General features: G+C 43.2%; 2 protein-coding genes across 3 annotated transcripts in view; both read left to right on the plus strand.

Moving 5' to 3' along the window:
• Positions 1 to 1,570: 1,570 nt before the first annotated feature.
• LOC135824395 (adhesion G protein-coupled receptor E1-like) lies at positions 1,571 to 17,949 on the plus strand. The gene is made up of 13 exons (XM_065337129.1): positions 1,571 to 1,786; positions 5,596 to 5,814; positions 6,680 to 6,820; positions 8,343 to 8,474; positions 9,266 to 9,388; positions 10,090 to 10,280; positions 10,658 to 10,741; positions 12,847 to 12,921; positions 13,236 to 13,322; positions 13,967 to 14,053; positions 14,665 to 14,751; positions 15,395 to 15,481; positions 16,653 to 17,949. The coding sequence occupies exons 1-13, from the start codon at positions 1,651 to 1,653 to the stop codon at positions 17,085 to 17,087; spliced, it is 1,884 nt and encodes a 627-aa protein (XP_065193201.1). The 5' UTR covers positions 1,571 to 1,650; the 3' UTR covers positions 17,088 to 17,949.
• A 2,273-nt stretch (positions 17,950 to 20,222) lies between these two features.
• Positions 20,223 to 24,030, plus strand: part of LOC135825200 (uncharacterized) — a 36,817-nt gene continuing 33,009 nt past the window's right edge. The window contains exon 1 of one of the 2 annotated variants that reach the window (XM_065337936.1): positions 20,223 to 20,478. In XM_065337936.1, coding sequence (XP_065194008.1) covers positions 20,370 to 20,478 — 109 coding nt within the window. In that variant the 5' untranslated portion in view covers positions 20,223 to 20,369. The remainder of the gene's footprint in view (positions 20,479 to 24,030) is intronic. The other variant, XM_065337935.1, reaches the window with a different exon arrangement.

Below are 24,030 nucleotides of genomic sequence, written 5' to 3' on the forward strand. Positions count from 1 at the left end.
CTAGTTGTGAAACCAACTATCGAGGGTTGTAACAAGATAATAAGCAGTCAGAAAGTACAATGAAAGGGCACAAAACTGACAGGCAACTGAGACCTTCAACGATCTGCCCCTTCTGACTGCTTGTTATCTTGTTGCAGTCTTGGATATTTGGTTGCTATATAACTATTCGTGTTCCGTCAGCGTCAGTATCAGCAAGTACAGTCATGTAGTACAATTATTTGTTCCCAAAAAAACTTCGGGACAGTTTGTGCATGGTTTTCATTTGTATTGGACTCGTTCTCTACACTTGCGATAATTTAGCGGCAATTCTAACGTTGTAGCGTTGTTCTCTTCCAATTTAGTGGAACCTGTTTTGAGTAACTGAGTTTTATGTTTCGTTACATTGTCGTCAGATCTCCTGTGTACAGGTTTTGTGGCACAATGATTATAGCCATTATATTTGGTCGTCTCCATTCTTGTGCAATCATGCATATGTAGGTTGGTTCTCTTCGTGTTATTGTGACCAATTTCATAGATGTTGGTTGCCTTGTTGCTTTCTCTCCCCTCTCCTCTCACCCAAGCCATTCTGCATAAGCGAAGCTGTGGACGCAGCATACTGCTGCTACACTTCAACGCGGGAATGCGTATAATAATAATAATATAACTATTTCTCGTGTATTTTCGTCTATCATACTTCAGAAGCACATCTAGTAATGTCCCAGTATCCGATTTAAACTTCAAAATATTTCATTCTTCATCCATTTTCCATTCATCATTTTCATGCGAAAGTTTTTTTTTCAGTCATATCAACGTGTGTTGCTCCGTACACATGAGCTGGTGCTTTCCCGCTGACTTGACTTCACCAGGAAAGCATCACTCCCTGGTCAATGCGCCATGTTTCCGGGTTACCTCGCTTCAACAGTAGAGCTTGAGTAGGCTGAGGAAGATTCTGTCGGAAGAGCACCACCACAAGGCTAGTATAATGTTCTGGGTGCCAAACATCACCAGGGCTGGAAACATCATCAGGGCTGGAAACGTACAGAGACACTCAGTTTCCAGTGCCACAATCACCACGTGACACCAGAAAGCAGCGTGGGTCAGCGTCGATAATTGGTAGGTAGAACGGTATAATATTGGTGTTGCTATATCTGGTCGAGCTTGAATACATTTCTACTGTAGTAGTAACCACATGAACATGTACATGTTGTAGACTCGTAGATGTACTTGGAGTAGAACACATCACTTAGCAACTGCAAGAGTGCAAACACCACGGTCATGCTCAACTGTGTCCAGGCGTGAGTATACGTGATGTAGGACAAAGTTATTTTGTCAGCCATGGACTGGTTTATTGTGTGCAAAACTGTCAGTGTCATGTTCTGGAACCAGACAGGTTGTCACTACTACTAAGGCGTGAGGTGACTCGCGATCGCCGTGCCAGGCACGGATTTGGAGCCGCCAAGGCCGCAATGTACATATTCAAGCTGTACTCCGCTCAACGTATGTACATGAGCGACAGTGAGTTAGAATATTAGGTGCTACGTTGACTGGCCCACAATTCTTGTTTCTCAACCAATTCCTCTCCAGTTGATCATCAGGTGTTCTCGGGTCCGATAGCTAAACCAGTTGTCTGATAGTGATACTGCGAACTAACCTCTGGTGTCAGGTGTAGCTATGCGCAGCCTACAGCTAGGCAGTATCATGACATTCCTACTACTGTATCTGGCTCCATTGCTGCTGCTGCTGGTGATGACGGTGAACTGTGGACAGGCTATGGCCACACCAACACCAGTGGTGTCGGATGATGCCGGTAAGAAGTTTGATAACAGTCCAACACCACGTACGTTGTAGACGACGTACATGTACATTGTTTTCTTGTGTGTGTTGACGTTTATGGCAATCAGCGGTGTGATGTGCATGAAACTCAATTCAATAATATATTATTATGACTGGCCAGAAACAGTTTCCTTAAAAGGACTATCTAAACATTCAGATTGGTCGAGGCCGCTTGAATCAGAGTGCTCTATGAACTAATGTATTGAACAGTGATGACATAATGGATGCGGACGCCAGTGTGGCTGTAAATTCAACTGTTATTTCGGTGATTATCATACAGCAGCACTTGGCATGCATCCAAGTGCGGCTGTGTGATTGCGGCCAAGACTTGAAGTTACAGTTACACAGCATTTAGTCTCCATTGCATGTGTACATGTACATCTAACAATAGTTACAATTCATACATGTACCAGCACTGTAGCCTAAGAGTATTGTATGATCTCTGTGCCAAAGAATAAAGTCATGCATGACCCCAACGCATATGGCCGATTGGTTTGCAGGCCTGCCTGCGAATCATGAGGTCCCGAGTTCAAGACCCGCGCTGGTAGCAGGGAGCGTGTAAAAGACTTTTTACGCGTGCTGAACTGCGCCGACACCCACGGTCAACTGGGTACTCACAGCTCGGAGTGAGAATAACAAGGATGCAGTTTACAGGGTTATGGGCCGTTACACGCCCGGTTGGTTGAGAGACTAACCTCCTCTCCCCTGACTCACTTGTGAGGTCTGCATTCGCCACTAAGGTTAACAGGCATAGTGGTGGCCTGCGGATGCGAAGGCTAGTTTGTGTGTTTCTGAACATTCAAGCGATGCCGACGCGGATCCCGCGAATATTAATGCCCTGCTGTACTCACAGGGCTGGTCTGGTGACAGCTGTATGACAGGAACTTGTCAAAGCAGCCAGCCACTAAGTGCATGCTAGAAAGTAATGCATGACATACATGTACGGTGTGTACATTGTAGATTGAATACGTGAATAGAGAAAACCAGATCATTGTTGAAACGCTGCGTTTCATGTACATAGCAAGGCCATGGTAAACCTGAGACAACTGAGTCAGTTGTCTCAGGTTTACCATGGCCTTGCTATGTACATGTATGAATGAAACGCAGATTTACAACACTGATCTGGACTGTTGCCTCTGTTCTCTTCTGTCTTTTCTTTGTGGTATTGCTCCATCCTTGTGGCGTTGAGCTCTCTAGGAAATCTGGGAATACTCGCTTTTGTATATTGTACATGTATACAGATCCACCAAGTGCATATCGCTTCACCTTTCGTAAAAATTGACAATAAGCCTTTGGAAAAAAACACAGCAAAAAGAAGTGCTTGAATTGAAAGTCATCATTATTTTTGCTCTGTTCAGAACCGAGTGTGTGGTAAAGGTGCTTGTCGGATTGTATTTTCCCGAGAATGAAAGATGTAGTCAGACAACAGGTGTAATCTTCGTGAACATTTCTCCATTTATCATCCAAAGTACATTATTTTTTATTTCTTTTAACTTAGCTGGTGAGCCAAGGAATTATTATATCATGCAAATGTGTGGGCACAAGTTGTGCGATCGAGTCCACCAACTAAACCAGATTTTGAACAGTCCGACGTGCTTTTGTGCTAGATTGTGACATCTGCTTGTTCAAAATTTGTTTTAGTTGGTGAACTCGATGGCATACTTTGTGCCAACATCTTTCTAAAGTGCATTAGTATTGATCCAAACATTTATAATTAATTTGAAATTCTACCAACCTGATCAGTGACATTATGAATTTGCGAAGCCAAAGGGGAAAAAGATATTTCTCACGTAGGATTGTTAACATGGTAATAATACAAAACACTGAAGGATGCACAGTTGTGAACCTGAATTTTCAAAAATCGTTCTCACTGTCCAGGCTGAAGTGCCTTAACGCAGTAGTTAGCATAGTCGGATACAACTATGGGTTCCACGAGGGCAGAACACCATCTTGATGATAAAAAATTAAGTAAAAGTAATTTTTTTAGTTCCAGTCCGGAATGGAATTGACGAAGGTCAATAACACCCAGTAAACCCAGCGGCAGATGCAGCACCTGACCATAGAGGTGAGAGGATACGTCTCACAGGCACTGGCACAACTTTTATATTGACGATAGCTCACTCAATATAATGCGCATATATATGGAGACAATGGTTTTATACTGAAGAGGTTAGTGCGATTTCGGCGATAGTAGGGGAAGAGTGTGTTGCTCCCTACATGGGATCTCGCGGTTTTCCTGCCGACTGGAATTCTCACTTGACTGACTCACGACTGCTATCCAGAGAACACAAGAAGTCCATCGAACCGTCCACGTGGCAAACCTTCAAAAAAGCACCACTCCCTGCTCAATACACAGTTGTTCGGGGAATTCGTGTTGAGCTTGAGTAGGCTGAGGAAGATTGTGTCTGAAGAGCTCTACTTATATAGTGCACTACGGGCACAAACATCACCAGGGATACAAACTTACAGAGACGCTCCGTTTCCAGCCCAACAAACACCTCGTGAACACCAGATAGCAACGGGAGTCAGTGTCGCTCATGGAGGTGTTGAAGAAGCGCTGAGGACTGTCGGCCATTCACCACGTTGTTTTATAAATAATAATAATATTCGCGGGATCCGCGTTAGCATGACTTGAATGTTCAGAAACACACAACCTATAGCCTTCGCTTCCGCAGGCCAACCACTATGCCTTTTCACCTTAGTGACGAATGAAACCCTGACAAGTGAGTCAGGGGAGAGGTGGTGAGTCTCTTAACCATTCGGGCGTGTAACGGCCCGTAACCCTTCAAACTGCATCCAAGTTACCCTCACTCCGAGTTGTGAGTACCCAGTTGACCGTGGCCGTCGGCGCAGTTCACCACACGCAAAAAATTCTTTTTACCCGCTCCCTGCTACCAGCGCTAGTCTCGAACTCGGGACTTCATGATTCGCAGGCAGGCCTGAAAATCAGTCAGCCATATGTGTAGGTTTTATAAGAGCTAAGAACAGTATAAATGCCGAAGACATCACCACGCAACACGAGGGAATATTATTAGCGCACGAAGAGACGAAGTTGAAAATCTGATCAGGTATTTCGTACCATTACTTGGACATGGTTATAATGTGTTTGTTCCCTGAATCTTGATGATAGCTCCCAATTAAAGTCCGATTTGGAACGGACGCTCCTGTCTTAGGTTGTTCAATCTTGGTAAAATCCTCGCAATGCATGGCTTCTAATACTTAGCAAACAAAACTTTTGTAAATTCTTTACTTGTCTCCAATGATTGAAGCCATTCGGCAAAACCAAAGCTGTGGACGTGTCATACCGATATTACATTTCACCGAGGAGATACTTATAATAAATACACTCCCAGTCTCCCATAGTCCCGTAGAAGGATGAGAGAGGATTTCACTCAAACTCTAATATTGTTGAGAGATAGCTCCACGCTTAGCTTTAGAGTGTGCAGACACAGCCGTGACGTCATAATGCACTGATCATTAAGTGGGGCTGTGGCTACCTATTTTCAAAATTTCTGATCGTAGAATTTCAATATCAAATATAGAATGCTGTAGCACTTCCTTTTTTTGTTCACACTTTCAATTATGCTGTTATAAAATGTTCTATTTTTGTACACAGTACCCTCAGTTCCGATACTATTCACTGATGAGCGGAACACGAAAATCGATTTTGAATAACATAAAAATCCTTAAAAATTTCCATGAACTCGTTGTTGTCTGGCCATGTCTGCATCTATTATACTCTTAATTGCACTAATATCAAATATGTTGTCGCTTTGTCAATAGATACACCAGCTGCGATGGTTACTGCAGATTTCAATTGCATGACGGAATGGCTACTGATTGCCAACTCTAGTCGTGCAAGAGCCGTCGCCATTCTCAACACACCAGCTGCCATTCAAACAATGTTAGATGAGAAGGTTGTCAAGCACCAAGAGCAATTCTTCTTAAGTCTCATCTTGGGTTACGCACCACAGCTTGCAGCAGACCTTAAACACTGCGTTCGTAAGTAAACCCTGGTATATCTGCCAGTAGTGTAACACTAAACCGGGTATAATTTATCTTTTGAATCAGTGACCGCCAATTGTGATTGCGGTTTTCCATTTCTGGTATTCCTGAATGGAAACTGCACCAGAAACAGCAACCACCTGTGTCGCACCACTTTTAGCATATCAAGCTCCATACCTGACCTGCAGAAAGCGGCCCCACGCACTGTCAATGCTGGCGTGCCAAAGTGCCATATTTTGCCTTCCTTGCCAGAACTGAGAAGCACAGCCATGCATGGTTGCCGAAATTTCTGGCATAGGTACCTTTCGTGTTCGTAGTTTGGATGTAACCTGGAGTCCTGTCTATAGGTCATGCAACACATTCACCTCAGTGTCCGGAGATGAATGGATTTTGTAGAGAAAAACAAAAAAAACAAGGATGTGCTGTAGCTTTGAGTGGATAGAGTCCGGCACAACAAGCAGGTTTCTCTTACGTTAGGTTTGTCACACCATACAAATTGCGGGGCACATACCAGCATGCTATGCCAAATATGTCACCAACCATGCATCGATGATGGGTAAACGAGCAAACTAATGATAGGGGTGGCAATGCAAGCGCTTGATGTGAGAATTTTTCTGATTATCACACATTTTCAACTTCACGAGTGAAGTAGCACAAGGGTACAAATACATTATAATCACTGGAGACGTTTTCTACAGAAGACGTCAGGGCAAACGCAAACACAGCAAGCCAGGACATAGGAGAGACACCGAAATGCTTTAGTTTCGTCAATCTTTTGTGACGGGCAAATCTATATGGACTCGCTGTTTGTCAAAGTTTCCTTTCTAACATTTGGTCTTCCCCTACTCGAATCCCATTACAGATCGAACGCCAGAGTGCCCCACAGCTGACTTAACAAGGCGTCTACCTTGCTCAGTCTCTGGAGAATGTGTGTTCAAAACAACACAACAATCGACGGTTTGTGTTTGTCAGGCAGGAATGACTGGAAGGAAGTGTGATATAGGTAAGTGTAATGATACATACAGGCTGTGCCTTAGGGGGGGCAGCCTACCCATAAATTTCGTATGGCATTCAATTGACCGTAACTTTGGTGTTTCTCAATGGATTTGAGTGAAAGTTTGACCACACACTCCTGCCACTATGCTGGCCCTCAGGACATGACTTGCAAGTTCTTGAGCCTCACTGACAGGCTTTCCAGGCCGGAAAAACTCAAATTTCCGGCATAGTGCCACGGTGTGCGAGCCACCCAGGAGCCAAACAAATGCATTTACAATTTTTTCACATTTTCGTGCCCATTCTGTCCGTGCGCGGGACCCAAACCTAAAACAAGTCCAGAAGCAGCCATGGGTGGTGGGGTAGGGCCCCTCAACGTGGCTAAATCAACGTCAACTACAATAACCAAGCCACATATCTGCAACGTCACGAGGGTGCTGGCAAAAGTCCTGCTGCACGGCGGCGGCGGGCTTCGCCCGCCTTCGCCCGCCGCCGTGCAGCCCAATACGTGGTTTTTTAATGTGATTTTTTGGACTTTTTTGGACTTGGAGCAAAATTCTGCACACTTTCGCATGTTTCTATGATACGACAAGTTGCGCACGGTCTGCTCACATTCAAATACAGTGCTGCCAACAAATGACAGCGTGCAACAAAAAAAATCTTTCCTCGCAAGGGCACATTTTCGGCCATAGCTCTTGAACGGCTGGTCAGATCGAGACAACATTATCAGAGATTTTGCAGCTATTCATGCTCTTTCAACTGACGTAGCACTCGATACGAATTTGCAAATTCGATTTTCAGCGAATGTTTGGGTAGTCTGCCACCTTAACCTGCAATAGGGCTTGAAAGTGATGACGTCAAAAACGGCCAGGGAGTAGTAAGTTCACATCAGATTTCTATTTTGGATCCACTAAGGTGTGACTTTGCTATTGCCTCAGTATGTGGGTGCATAGCAACCCACTCATATCGTATGCAGGGGTGACTTTTACTTCGCCACCAGTTGTATCCCCGCCTCCAGTAGCCAAATCAGTCAGTTTCACTGGCTTCATCACCTTGCTGTGAGTAAGACGGCTTGAAATGTGCTTGGATCCATACAAAAATTGGATCCAAATGGATCAGTTTTTGAATTTTTGAAATTGTTGCTATGCTGCGACGTAGCACTTTCAAGCCCTATAGTGCTCAAATGCCTGGAATGGGCAGAGCGTAGTACGCATGAGGTACACAAAAGGAAGTAAATAGGGCTGTTTTTTCTTGTACCTCAAGGCAAAAACCAATCATCAGAAAACATAAGGAGATTGGAAAAAACGCAGGTAAATGAAGAATGATGATACATTGCTTTCGTAATATTAGTCTGCAGTAAGTCCCGTACGGGTAATCTCTCAGTGAAGCTCAGAATACGTCCTCATATCCACACACGAAGGCACACACTGTGTATCATTCAAGAATATTTGCCTTCATCCAATAATGATAATTATGATCCTGACTTTATGTTTTAATCCGGGTAACCATTTCTTGCAATTGCTCCACTTCAGATATTGATGAATGCAGTCGGCCAGATATAAACAACTGTGATCAACCAGCCGTGGCAACATGCTATAACATTTATGGATCCTTCACCTGCGACTGCAACGCAGGATACGATGGAAATGGACGAATGTGTGAGGGTAAGTGCTCCGATACATTTCCCACTTGGATTTGGGATTGTGTGCGAGATATTTTGTTTACGAAAAGCCACAAACTCGAGGAACATAGACCTCATACTAGAGGTGTTTGAATTCGAATCTCTGGTGGTGGAATTGACGTATATTTGTAAGGAGGTTTTCGGTCTACTGCTTCCTTCCTTGCGCCAATGCTATTGTGAAACATCAGTTTTGACAATATTCCTGAGTTTAGGGCTGAAAAATCAGTCTTGATATGGTCAGTTTATGCCTGTATACACTGAAGTTGGCTTGATAGTTGACAATTGAAAAAAAATGAGCCCAGTCTCCAATATTAGCCCAGTCTCTAATAATTATTAGCGCGGGTAGGGCTGTCACTGAAAAAATAGGAACCCCGCGCGATTATTAGAGAAAATACAGTAGGTCATTATTTACAGTCCACAGGGGATTTTCCGCATGCTGAGTTTTGTCTTGGATGTAGTCAGGCCAATCTCAGCCAAATCAGCCAACCAATAATAACACGAACAAACCTCTAAAGAGTTTTCCTAGAAATTCTCTTAAAGATAGCATTTTGTGCAGTCTATTTTAATCATAAACACTTAATGAACCTGTATGTGCCTTTTGGCATGACTTTTTTACCTCGATGTTAGTTTGAAAACTGAACGGACCGCATGCATGATCTAATGCCAAGAAAGCATTTACGGATTCTGTTCTATACTAGAGAAACACGTATCTTACTGCAAGTCTCGATGTATCAGTATCTATCTGCTATGTATTCCACTGCGCTCTCTGTCCAGACCTAGATGAATGTGCAGCTGGTGTACATGAGTGTAATGAACATGCAATGTGTAATAACACTGTTGGATCATACTCTTGTCACTGTCAATCTGGGTACAAGGGAGATGGTACTAACTGCCAAGGTAAGTGTCACATTGTTAATGGTGTTGAATATATCACTAGATATGGACAAACCCAGGACGAGACACACAAAGAAACACAATACGCTTGGAAAGACTACACAGACTTGCATGATAAATATTCCAAATTTTGGAAGGGCAGAAGTCCGGAAATTTAATCTCCGAGTACGGATCCATCGCGATCTGTGACCAACCACCTACACTTCCAACCACAGAAAGAGGCTGCAGCTTTGTGCATATTTTTCCACCAAATTTCTGATCAGGTGTCAATGACAGAAAACAGCCAGTGAATGAACTAGGTGGTCAGAAGAAACCTGTTGCTTATTTGGGAAGTGCGTGTGGTCAGCCGCAGAGAAAAACTCTGTGAGGCAATTCATTAAGAATTTTCAACGGCTAGGACTGACTGGGTTTGAATGCACAACATTGAATATAAGAAAAAGAAAAAATTAATATGATCTTAAGATGGCAAAAACAGAATCAGGTGAAGCGACATGTTACGAAGGTTTTATTGAGATGTAAAGTGGTAATGGACAAAGACCATCACCACTTTACATCTCAATTAAACCATCGTAACATGTCGCTTCAGCTGATTCTGTTTATTGCCATCTTAAAATTGTTGTCACCTCGCCGCCTGTTAGAAAAACAATGATTATCGTGAAAAAAAATTTTGTTCTGCAACTTTGCTCTGATTTTACCTGTGTTAGTCGATCTGTGCGGATCATCTGCAAACAGCGAGCTTTGCTACCAAATTGAAGAGGTTAAAACATACAACAAGCAGCTGGAAGAGAAACTGGAAGCAAGGGATCTTCAAATCCATAAGCTACTCTCCGACATGAAAGTACTGACTACCATATTTGTCCAACAGAAGACAAAAGTGGATGAAATGGAGATTCAGGTACACCCACAATCGCTTGTGGCCTCCCTGTTTCGTTTTAACTTCTGATTACAGTCACCAAATCATTCTGTTGGTGACACTCTACAATCGAACGTAGAGATTCTTATTTTAGGACGTTTTCAAAATGTTCAACTTGTTTCTGAGCAAACCCATCGGTGACAACTTTGGTCAGCAATCAGTGCACATCATCATAATCACTGCTACAACTTCCCTGTTACTAGTATACATCACCAATATCTGTGAGCCTGGAAATTGTTCCATCCACTCCTTCCATTTGCATCTCATTCCTTCCTGTTTCCAAGACAAAAGTAGGACACAGAAATTCATGAACAGTATGTCACACAAAGAGTTACTGTTTTTTTGCGCTATAATTGCAGAGTAATATAAAACTTGTGAAACTGCTCGCAATTGAGGAGGAGATGACGTCATTGAATTTATCCCAACAAGCCCAGGAGAAGAAGGTAAAGTGTGATAGAAAATGCAGACACTCGGCAATCTGCTCCAAGCATTCCAACCCAGATGTACATATGCAGTACTGATATCTTTGTAAATATATTTCCAGCAACGACTGGAGGTGATCAGTTAAGACCAACCACAGAATGGTGGAAGATATACGTACAAATTACATCAAGTGTCTCAGAGGCCGAATAATTTTACTGGCTTCGTTTGGAGTGTTAGTGTACACAAACAAAACTTTAAATTTCTGCATCTGTTTGGTTACCAGCGACGGGAAAGGGTACACACACAAACGCTTGTGGCCTCCCTGTTTTGTTTTAACTTCTGATTACAGTCACCAAATCAATCTTGTAGTGACACACTACAACCCAACGTAGATATTGTTATTTAGGATGTTTTCAAAATGTTCAACGTGTTTCTGAGCGAACCCATTGGTGACAACTTTGGTCAGCAATCAGTGCCCATCATCAAAATCACTGCTTCAACTTTCCTGTTATGCCTCACCAATATCTGTGAGCCTGGAAATTGTTCCATCCACTCCTTGCACGTGCATCGTATTCCTCCCTGTTTCCAAGCCTAAAAGTATGACACAGCATTGAGGCATTTAATGTAAAAAGAGAAGAAACACATCAGAATGAGTTATGCAGCAACTATCCACGACTGTAACAAGATGATAAACGGTCAGAAAGTGCGATAATATGGCACAAAACTCACAGGCTACTGAGACATTCTGCGACCCGAGACCTAGCTCTAACATATCTCCAGTGCGCAAACCAACAGCCTTCCAACTCGGAAGGTTCATGGTTACGTAGTCAACTCGTCCACAATAGTGTCATGCATGAGGCGTACCGTTAGATATTGGCGTCCAGTTTTGTACAATTCGTCTTCGCGAAGCTTCCCCCTTCCTTTATCTCTGATATTGCTGGCCCACCCAAGTTGGGTGGTGTGTTGCTTTGCTGCTTCGAATTGTAGTCTGTTACTCCACCACTATGCTCTCTATCTCTTCCAGCTAGCACTCCAGCACACTCGCACATGCACTGAGCCACAACTATTAACAAGGAATCAAGAGAGTTGAAATATTGAAATAGTGGTAAAGTTGGGAGAAAAGAAAACCCTTCTTTTTCCACGAGATCCAAGATCCATCAGGAAAAAGGACATGCACAAAATGGCGACCATGTCGTCCATTGACGCGTAATCATGGTAATCACAAACTAGTGCAGCGACCAAAGAAAAGACACAAGTGAAGAAGAAGAAACAGCGCTGCAGCAAGAAGATCGGATCGCTGCAGTCGCTAAAATGCACTAGCCTACTGACTGTAGTTCCACGTGAGCATGCAGTCACGTGGTCATAAACAGAGTGCGTACACACTCACGTCATACCGATACGTCATACATGACAAAAAGAAAAGAAAGGAAAGTCACGCGCGAGTCAAACAAATCAAAGAGCGCGAGACTACGTACTGCAAATACTACGAAGAATTTGTTTGATAACAAATACACAAGACGAGGAATTTGTTGAGAACAATTGGACAAGAATATAATTATATCTCTTCGAAACTAGAATGGAGTCCGTGATGAGAATTCCAACGAGCCTGGACGCAGCTACAAAGTAAGAATACAATCAAATAACTAATATCGTCAGAACTATTGTAACAATACAAGCAGTCGATTTACCACAGTGTTATCTCTATATTTACAAGTCAGACCGCATTTTCATGTTATTAACTGGTCTCGTCATCGTCCTGTAACAGTCGGCATTCTTTTTTGCCGCGGGACTTAGCTTGTGCACATTTTCGCTCCGCTCACCTTCCCCTCTTCGTCCTACGTAACCATGAGCCTTCCAAGTTGGAAGGCGTTGGTTTGCGCCCTGGAGATGTGTTAGAGCTAGGTCTCGGGTCGCTGAATGTCTCAGTAGCCTCTCAGTTTTGTGCCATATTAGTGCACTTTCTGACCGTTTATCATCTTGTTACAGTCGTGGATAGTTGCTGCATAACTCGTTCTCATGTGTTTCTTCTCTTTTTTACATTTATGACTGGCTCAGTATCCGAGTTTAACCAGCATTAAATCTACAGTCTTTCACACGGATTACTGTGTTTGCGCTATAATTGCAGAATAAGATAAAACTGCTCGCGATTGAGGAGGAAATGACGTCATTGAACTTATCCCAACAAGCCCAGGAGAAGAAGGTAAAGTGTGATAGAAAATGCAGACACTCGGCAATCTGCTCCAAGCATTCCAACCCATATGTACATTATGCAGTACTGATATCTTTGTAAATAATATTTCCAGCAACGACTGGAGGTGATCAGTTAAGACCAACCACAGAATGGTGGAAGATATACGTACAAATAATTACAGCAAGTGTCTCAGAGGCCGAATCATTTTACTCGCTTCGTTTGGAGTATTAATATACACACACAAAACCTTAAATTTCTGCATCTGTTTGGTTACCAGCGATGGGCATGTGTCCCTGCGGTTAAAACTTAATTCTTTCCCACAGACCAAGCAAAACTTCAGGACCATCCAACAACATTCTGCTCAGCAGTTTGAATCAATAAATGCCACTCTGGAGGAAGAAGGGCGAAAGGTAAGCAGAGCAATGCAGTATTTCACTGATATTAACATGTATCCACGCCTGTGTGAATGTACCATATCCGATTGAAAATATCTCAATCATACAGAATGATTGCAGTTATAAAGTACAAAAATGCCTCGACTTGTCGTAGTGATTAAAAATTGAAAAAAATTAAAATCGACGGGTTCGCGTGCCGGGCAGGTCAAGAACAAGGAGTCGTACAACTCCCTGGTCAAGAACCACCTTTCTGCTTCCGTGTGGCGCCACCATCCCGTGATCAGGCGTCAGATGCGGCTCCTAAACCGTGGGAGAGGCTAGATCAGATCCACACCAACCAGAGGCCAAAGGCCTCAATCCATTTGCCGCATCCATGTTTTACTCATGCCAGGTCACGAGTTCCCAATTAACAGTTACTGTGGGTCGCAGCACGGTTGGAAAAATCCTTCCGCTTCCAAGCAAGACTTGAACCTGGTACCTCTCGTTTCTCAATCATGGTCTTAGACGTAGTGACTAAGCTGGTGGATATTTTTACTGGTTTCATTTCCACCATATATGTTCAAAAAACACGCTGTCGTGTCTGCATCCGTTTGGTCAACAAATGCAAGCCAAGGTGGAAGTGTGTTTCTTTGCGGATTTCAATCCATTTCTTTCCACAGACCAAGCAAAACTTCAGGACCATCCAACAACATTCTGCTAAGCAGTTTGAATCAATAAATGCCACTCTGCAGGAAGAAGGGCGAAAGGTAAGCATACCAATGCAGTATTTCACTGGTATCATAATACAAGGCATCCAAGCCTGTGTATGTGAATGTGCCCTATCCGATTGAAATATCTCAAACTGAAAATTTAATTGTAGGCTCAGCTACTGAACGAGTGACACGCGAGCATACATGTACAGCGCAGTAGGATGTCGTTGTCCTGTAAACAGTAGGATGTCCAGTAAGGATTAGAACTCGTGATGTCATGACCAAGTCTCCATTGAACTCACGTGAATTTTCCTGTAGAAAGTCGAATCAGTTCTTAGTACTCAGCCTGATTAAATATCAGTCGAGTTTTTGGGAAGATCCCACACCTACGTCATCCGTGAGACAATAGAATTTTGAGAATAGTGTAACTTGTGACCTCTTGGAAGAGCAGACACAGGATCCGGTGTCTGCATTAAATAACGTTAAAGAGTACTTTTCTTCCAGAGCTACAGCTAATGGAAATGATCCAAATCGGTAGCTAGGCAATGAACACTTTAGCATGCTCAGACAACCTGAGTTAGTGTGTACATGTAGTCAAGCTAGCTCTGGGCAAGCAAATTCCTGGTATATTCGAGTCTAATTCATTTTACTTGAACTCATTCTCACAGACCAAGCAACACCTCAGGAACATGCAGCTACATTCTGCTCAACAGTTTGCTGCAATCAATGCCACTTTGACTGAGGAAGGACAGAAGGTAGGAAAGCAATGCAGTGTTTCCATATGCAAGGTGCATGCCGTACGGCTTGCGTGGGATTCAGTTATTCAGAGCAGATCAACTGGCACATGCGACAGCTCCTTGCAGCAGGTGATACTCCAGTAGATTAGAACTGTGCTAAAAGTATGGAAATCCAAACCACTGCACCCCTGTGTGTTCCATACATCCAGGCCAAGAGATCATAATCAACCGTGAGTCACAACAGAGTTTCTAAAATCCTTACAAAAGCAGAATCCAAGTGGTCGAATGGGCAACAACTTACCCGACTGCTTGCACAGATGGCAGGACAAGCTTTTACCTAACGCCAAAAAAACATGAAATCAGTCAGAGCACACATTCTGTAGTTTTGTCGAGATATGTAGAGATACAGTCATGTACGTTCCAAATGACAGTCCGGCTCAAGTCGTCAAACATCGACTTTTTTCATATAATCTTTGGCCTTTCGCACATTGCAACATGACAGTGCCTATTATGCAACTTAAATCCTCGGACTGGAACATGCACATATTTATCTAGGTGTCTGTACTTCATGCCAGTATTAAAAATGAATGAGAATATTTGAAATACACCGGAGAAAAGGGCTTTGTGTCAATCTGATAATTTTTCAAATATTTGCCAACAGACGCAGCAACATTTCAAGTCAATGAAGCAACATTCTGTTGAGCAGCTTTCAACAATCAGTGCTACTCTGCAGGAGGAAAGAAAGAAGGTTAGTTAAGCATTTCTGTTATGCAATGTAATAGAATACTAGCAATACGACTAAGAGTAACAAGTGCTTTCCTTGAAATGACTTTTAAAAAGAGGCCTCGGCGTCTAATCGATTCACTAGCCTGAGAGGGAGAGATTAGAGTCAAGAAAGTGCAAGAAGGAGAGCCTGAATTGGACTGCACTGAGGAGGGGTAGCTTTGTTCGAAGGCTGGTGAAGGCTTGAAGCAGGTTTAAATGAGATGCAGAGTAGACTTGACTAGTACAGGCGGGTGATCGAATTATGTTGATACGTACAATTATGTCAGGAAGATTTTTTTATAAACATTTTCTTCCAAGCTCATTTTGAAGGCATGCCCTGTTTTCCCGAGTCAACTGGTGCAGACCATGCCCTTTGCAAGTGAATGTTGAAACGAGGGCTCTCCTTGGTGCTGCTTTGCGAGTCTTTTTCACAGTCGTAAGAAAGCCTATATTCGGTAAAACCACAATTTTTCCACAGCTTTATTTGTAATTGTACAATGTCTAGTTGGTTTTACTGCTGCGTGTAGTAGTTCCAACTTAGTTCCAGGATTGGTTCAAGTGAACGACAACCCAAACATGTCATGAATCAGGTTATAAAAGAGTGAAACACAACAACAGAAACAATGAGAGCGAGCAACAGGAAACGAACTGGCAGTGGCAAGATGTCAACAAACTGTACCTATATGTGACAATATCAAAGAAGATAACAATAAGATTGTGACAGTTTGGCAGTTGTTGTGTAAACTGTTCCACTGGACGTCTCCACTGTCTACACACAGTCTGCCTGGCTTGTGCTTAATAGTTTCATGATGGGCTAAGGCTGGGAGAGATTGGTAGTCTGGTCCATTGATGATCTCTTAGGTAGAACTGCTTATAGCTTCAGAAGTATTGTTTTAGCTGTCTCCCAGCACTACCTCACCTCCGTCTCTATTCGGGAGTTTAAGTAAACAAAAAGAGTATATTATCGTGTCCGTTCCCTAATGGAACTCACGACGGCCCAGTAAACCCTATTCCTGGGTTTGACAGCAGTGAAAATGGCTACTCAACATTGTTCTGGCTAATTAACAATCACCACCGCGTGCCACAAATTGGGCATATTACGCTCATATCATGTGCATGTTTGTAATCTACTTCTACTTCTATGTCATTTTCAGTGCGGTATTGTATCCTGGAAGACATTTACAATGGAGACGTCTGGTAGTAGTGCTAGAAACCCGTTCAGTGGAGTCGTGTTCAACAAGACTAGACCTGACACTGTTATCAGAGTGGTGTACACAACCTCTATTGGATTTTATCATCCGACCAATAACTGGCATTGTGTGAAGGTGTCAGTGCGTATCAACGGCAGAGACTGTTCAGACCCAGCCCCGATCAGAAGTGGAAGCTTTGGCTCAACAGCCCACTATCAGGCACATGCTGGTGTTGTGAGTGGTATTTGTAATATCAACACTTCAGGTCCACTGTACTTCTCTACACACATAGAGGCACAATGCGGTACATCCCAGTATCACCTGGGTTACTACCCTGGTACAGGTACCATCACATCCACTCTGCATATCGAGGAACTTTGCAATAATCAACAGAACTAGGTATTTGCATCCCCATCCCCTGACCCCTATCTTATCTCTCCATTTTACCATCTTTGTATCAATCTAGAAGTTTGTACCTGTGTTTGGTAGTCGCCCTGGTGCTGGAAACACGGCGTTAAAACACTCAACCTTTTTTTTAAGTGTACTGAAGAAGCCACTTTTACTGGCAGATATGAGCGCACAAGTACAGAAAAAGGTCTATTACTTGTACTAGTACAGTATACAGTGCTCTTGTCTCTTTTCTTTTTAACATTCAACTTGTTTCCTGTTCCTTCTACAGCTTACCCAATCGTTTGAACATTCTTTGCATCCATTGATCTATCCATCCCCACCGTTTAGGAGGCGCATCTGACGCATGATCATGGGGTGGTGGCGTCCCACGGAAGCCGAAAGGTAGTTCTTGACCCGGGAGTTGTACGACTCCTTGTTCTTGACCTGCCCGGTACGCGAACCCGTCGATTTTTGTTGTTGTATCCACCCACTCTATCCTATACATTCTAACCAGCCTCCCCTTGCCAAGTTGTATCTTTACTAAAACTTCTCCTGTGCATTCTATTATCTTTCCCGTACCAACACCGACCAGCACGAGTACATGTACTTGTATGTCTATGGTCGTCTACGTCTCAACAATACCCGCAGTCTGTTTCAAATGCATCTACATTGTATATGTCTGCTGCCAGTATGAAATACTGTGTTTCGTAATGAATACGATGAACTCACTGCCTTTCTATTTCGGCTATCATACAATTGTTCTTTAGTCACTGCAGAAACGTGTTTAGTCCTTCACTGCCCCGCTTCAAATACATGTAGATCTCTTCCAAATTTGCACCCATGCGGGCGTCATCAGCTGTTTTACGTTTCTTTGTCCCAATTTTCATGAAATTTGCAGTTTTCAGAAGAACTGTTTACACAGTAAGATTCACAGTGGACTCAGATGGAGATCCAGCGGTGCTTTACAGAAATTTAATGACCAAGGAACTACAAATTATGCTATAAGGTCCACTAACATCACCATTTACCTGACAATCAGCTCATGCGATAACATTGCACGACACTGACCGACGGTACTGACATTCTACAACTAACAATAGTTTCAGTGTCGTGCAATGCTATCGCATGAACTGATTGTCAAGTACATGTACAGTAAAACCTGTCAAGGCGACCACTCGGATAAGGCGACCACCTGCCCCAGAAGACCACTTTAGCCAGAACCAAGGGTTGCTATTTCCAGTCTAATGACCCTGGATAAGCAGCCCACCTGGTAACAGAGACCAGAATTTGAAGGTCCCTTGAGTGGTCGTCTTAGACAGGTTTCACTGTAACCAATACATGTACGGTCTGTTTCAAAAAGATTTACAATCAGGTTTGGGTCCTAAAAAGTATGAAGATAAGAGAAATTTGGACAACAAAGTACATGGAATGGCTTGTTAGGACACGGCAAATTTTTCTGTGAAGGTTTCGGAACAATTGGACCAGCCGTTAAGGAGTTAGAATTTCGGCCAGGTTTCCGGCCTTTTCCAATGGTTTCGACTTTGCCCAGGACGCCAGTAGCGATTTTTATCAAAAACCCGCGATTTACGTATGTCTGTTTGGCCTCGTGGTTATGCATGCTGTCTGCTGACCATGAAGTTGTAGGTTCAAACCCCAGCCTATCTTCAACTCATAACCTTTTTTTCTATTATTTTGCTGTCTGTGGACTATGAAGTTGTGGGTTCAAACCCCAGCCTATCTTCAATTTTATTTCTTTTTCCATTGATTTTGTGGCACTATAAAAGCACAGAGGAGTATTGCATTGAGATCCGAGATGAGATCCGAGATGTCTTGTTGTGACGCACAATACTATCATAGATATAATAAGACCAAAGACCAAAGTACAGTAGAGTGTGACTCAATATAATCTGTCTGTCATAGCCACCCACCCACTATCTTGCTTCCTTGTGCACGAACACGAAACACACGCAAAGACACATACACACGTCTGTGCTCGGTTTCCATTTTTTTAAACTTGTTGGAAAGTTAATGGTATAAGAGCATGCATACATTGATGCTACAACAATGAGACCTGGCAATAGTAATAAGTTAATAACAATAATGAAATTTGAAATTGCAATAATGAAATGGGGTTGTCATAAAGGTCAAAAGAAATCATCATATTGCAAGAAAGAAGTGTGGTAAGATGTATGCTGTTTTACGGTATATGCCACTGTCCACACTGATATCCTGTGTAATAAGGGATTGACAGTGAGTAGAGAGAGAGCGTTCTTCCAGAAGATAGCGGTAATTGGAATGTTGATTAGGAAAATGGCGGGAGTTCCTCACGCAAGGGACCTCGAGACCGCCGGTTGAACTGTGGTGAAAACCCATCACCACTTGGGATGAATACCTGTAAAATCACAAAAACTCAAGCACAGAACAGGAAATGCGCCATGTTTCCGGGAATCCTCGCTTCAACAGTGAACTGGAGTAGGCTGAGGAAGATTCTGTCCGAAGAGCACCACAAGAGGGTTAGTATAATGTTCTGGGTGCCAAACATCACCAGGGCTGCAAACATCACCAGGGCCGGAAACATCACCAGGGCTGCAAACATCACCAGGGCTGCAAACATCATCAGGGCTGCAAACGTACAGAGACACTCAGTTTCCAGTGGTGCGACAATCACCACGTGACACCAGATAGCAGCGTTGGTCAGTGTCGATCCTTGGTAGGCAGAACGGAATAATATTGGTGTTGCTACATCTGGTCTAGCTTGAATACATTTATAGTAACCACATGAGCATGGACATGTTGTAGACTCGTAGATGTACTTGGAGTAGCACACATCACCTAGCAACTGCAAGCATGCAAACACCACGGACATGCTCAACTGTGTACAGGCGTGAGTATACGTGATGTAGGACAAAGTTATTTTGTCAGCCATGGACTGGTTTATTGTGTGTCAAACTGTCAGTGTCATGTGTGGAACCAGACAGGTTGTCACTACTAGGGAGTGAGGTGACTCGCGATCGCCGTTCCAGGCACGGATTTGGAGCCGCCAAGGCCGCAATGTACATATTCAAGCTGTACTCCGTCTAACGTTTGAATGTACATGAACGGCAGTGAGTTAGAATAGGTGCTAAAAACGTTGACTGGCCCACAATTCTTGTTTCTCAACCAATTCCTCTCCAGTTGATCATCAGGTGTTCTCGAGTCAGAGAGCTGACCCAGTAGTCTGTTAGTGATACTGCGAACTAACCTCTGGTATCATCAGGTGTAGCTATTCGCAGCCTACAGCTAGGCAGTATCATGGCATGCCTACTACTGTATCTGGCTCCATTGCTGCTGCTGCTGGTGATGACGGTGAACTGTGGACAGGCTATGGCCACACCAACACCAGTGGTGCCGGATGATGCCAGTAAGCAGATTGATAACAGTCAAACCCAACGTCCATGCACACGTACGTTGTAGACGACGTACATGTACATTGTGATCATTATGACTGGTCAGAAACAGTTTTATAGGATTATGATACCGCTCGGAATTTCCCACCTTGCTCCCCCTTATGTTCTGGCTGCCTGTTTTGGATCCATCAGCTGCCTGCTGATCGTAGTATTACGTGAACCTCAGAGTTGTAACAAAGCTTCCAATCTATCTCTCTTGTGTAAAGGACTATCTAAACATTCAGATTGGTCGATGCCGCTTGAATCAGACTTCAGAGTGCTCTATGAACTAATGTATAGAACAGTAATAACAGTGACGACATAATGGAGGCGGAAGCCAGTGTGGCTGTGAATTCAACTTTCATGTCGGTGATTATCATACAGCAGCATTTGGCATGCATCCAAATGCTGCTGTGTGATGGTGGCCAAGACCTGAAGTTACAGCTGCACAGCATTTTGTCTCCATTGTATGTGTACATGTACAGCTAGCAATTTGTACAATTCATACATGTACCAGCATTGCAGCCTAAGAGTATTGTATGATCTCTGTAAAGTAAAGTAAAGTTTGCACGTCCGCGTTACCACCGGCTATACAGTTGTATGTGCCAAAGCATAAAGTCATGCATGCCCTGCTGCACTCACAGGGCTGGTCTGGTGATAGCTGTATGACAGGAACTTGTCAAACCAGCCAGACACAAAGTAGTACAAAATAATTGCATGCCAGAACGTAATGCATGTACATACATAATTATAGTAGACTGTAAAAGAGAACAGAGAAAATCAGCTAGATCATTGTTGGATGAATAGCTACAAAATCTCTGAAAATCTTGTCTCGATCTGACCAGCCATTCAAGAGTTATGGCCGAAAATGTGCCCTTGCAAGGAAAGATTTTTTGTTGCACGCTGTCATTTTTTGGCAGCACTGTATTTGAATCTGGGCAGACCGTCTTGTCGTATCATGGAAACGCGAAAGTGTGCAGAATTTTGCTCCAAGTCCAAAAATCACGTTTTTTAGCAATGTATTGGGCTGCATAGCGGGGGGGGGGGGGGGCTTCGCCCGCCGCCATGCAGCAGGACTTTTGCCAGCACCCCCGTTACGTTGCAGATATGTGGCTTGATTATTGTAGTTGACGTTGAGTTAGTGACTTTGGCAAGTTTGAGTCGTGTCAAGAAGTCAGGTAGGATTCAGTACTAGGCAGTTGTGGAACGTGAGTGGTAGTCTTTGCCGATTTTGCGGGTATCCTGGATTTGGTTTGCAGCGCTGTGGAAATGGCTTGCTGTGGAGGTCCCAGCACTGGATGTTGTATCAAAGGTACGACCTCGTAGCACGTGCTAAACAAAAAAAAATTAAAAATTTACTTCGGTCTGTGGCAGTCTGTGAGAGAACGCCCACTCGTGCCGTTGTGACAAATTCCAGGGGCACGTTGAGGGCCCTATCCCATCACCCATGGCTGCTTCTGGACTTCTTTTAGGTTTGGATCCCGCGCAGGGACAGAATGGGCAAGAAAATGTGAAAAAAATTTGTAAATGCATTTTTTTGGCTCCTGGATGGCTCGCACACCGTGGCACTATGCCGGAATTTTGAGTTTTTCCGGCCTGGAAAGCCATTCCAGTGAGGCGCAAGAACATTTAAATCATGTCCAGAGGACCAGGATAGTGGCAGGAGTGTGTGTGAAAATGTCACTCAAATCCATTGAGAGACACCAAAGTTACGGTCAATTGAATGCCATATGAAATTTATGGGTAGGCATATCACCCAAAGATTTCCTAAAAAATCGAATTTGTAAATTTATGTCGAACGCTACATCAGTTCAAAGAGAATGCATAGCTGCAAAATCTCTGACAAATTTGTCTCGATCTGACCAGCCCTTCAAGAGATATGGCCGAAAATATGCCCTTGCAAGGAAAGATTTTTTGTTGCACGCTGTCATTTTTTGGCAGCACTGTAGTGATTGTGAACAGACCGTGCGCAACTTGTCGTATCATGGAAACACGCGAAAGTGTGCAGAATTTTGCTCCAAGTCCAAAATATCACGTTTTTTTAGCCATGTATGGGGCCACCTTAATGTACATAGCAAGGCTAAGGGAAACCTGAGACAACTGAATCAGTAGCCCTACTATACATGTATGAATGAAACGCAGCTTTCCAACTCTGATCTGGACTCTTGTCTATGTTCTCGTCTGCCTTTGTGGTATTGCTCCATCCTTGTGGTGTTGAGCACTCAGGGAATTCTGAGAATTCTCGCTTTTGTATATTGGACATGTACACAGATCCACCACTAGTTCACGTGGATATCGTTTCACCTTTCGTAACAATTGACAATAATCCTTTGGAAAAAAAGCAGCAAAAAGAAGGGATTGAATTTTAATTAATCATAAATTTTGTTCTGTTCAGAAGCGAGTGTGTGGTAAAGGTGTTCGGCGGATTTTATTTTACCGAAAATGAGGGATGTAGCCAGACAACAGGTGTATCTTCGTGAACATTTCCCCAATTATCATCCAAAGTACATAATTTTTTTAAAGATTTTTGATGGTGAGCCAAGGGAAATATTTTAGCATGCAAAAGTGAGTTCACAAGTTGCGCGACCGATTCCGCCAACTAAACCAGATTTTGAACAATCTGACGTACGTTTGTGCTAGATTATGCACGTCTGACTGTCCAAAATCTGTTTTAGCTGGTGGACTCGATAGCATACCTTGTGCCCACAGTTTTCTAAAGTGCATAAATATTGATCAAAACATGTATAATTTTGAAATCATGCCAACCTGACCAGCTGACATTATGAATTTGCAAATGGGAAAAAGATATTTCTCACCTAGGATTGTAATGTGTCTACTAGTCAAGGTTAGGATCGTTATGTGTCTACTAGTGAAGGTTAGGATTGTAATCCTGGTAATAATACTTAACAATGCAGGATGCACAGTTGTGGACTTTCATTTTGAAAACCAGTTCTCCCTGTCCGGACTGGAGAACCGTAACGCTGTAGTCAGCATAGTCGGATACAACTAGTCTACGGGTTTCATGAGGACAGAACTTCATCTTGATGATAACAAATTATGTAAAAGTAAATTATCGTGTCCATTCCCGAATGGATCTCCCGATGGCCCCAAGCACCCGAACAATCCAGCGACAGGTGCAGCACCTGACGGTAGAGGTGAGGGGATACGTCTCACAGGCACTGGAACAGGTGTTATCTTGATGATAGCTCACTCCAAAACTATATAGATGTAGATACAATAGTTTGATAAGAGCTAGAGAAAGTATGAATGCCTCAGACATCACCACGCAACATGAGGGAAACATATTAGCGCACGAAGAACCAAAGTTGTAGATCGGATGAAGCCTTTGGCACCATTACTTCAGAAATCAATACTTGGTTTTAATGTGTTTGCATCCGGAATCTTGATGATAGTTCACCATTAAACTCCGAGTAGGACTGACGTTCCTGTCAAGTTAGGGAGTGGTGGCGTGGTCTGGGATGCTCTGCCGACCTTGGTGGTTCAATCTTGGTTATATCCTAGCAATG

This window comes from Sycon ciliatum, chromosome 9 (assembly GCF_964019385.1).
Source record: "Sycon ciliatum chromosome 9, ocSycCili1.1, whole genome shotgun sequence".
Classification (NCBI taxonomy): domain Eukaryota; kingdom Metazoa; phylum Porifera; class Calcarea; order Leucosolenida; family Sycettidae; genus Sycon; species Sycon ciliatum.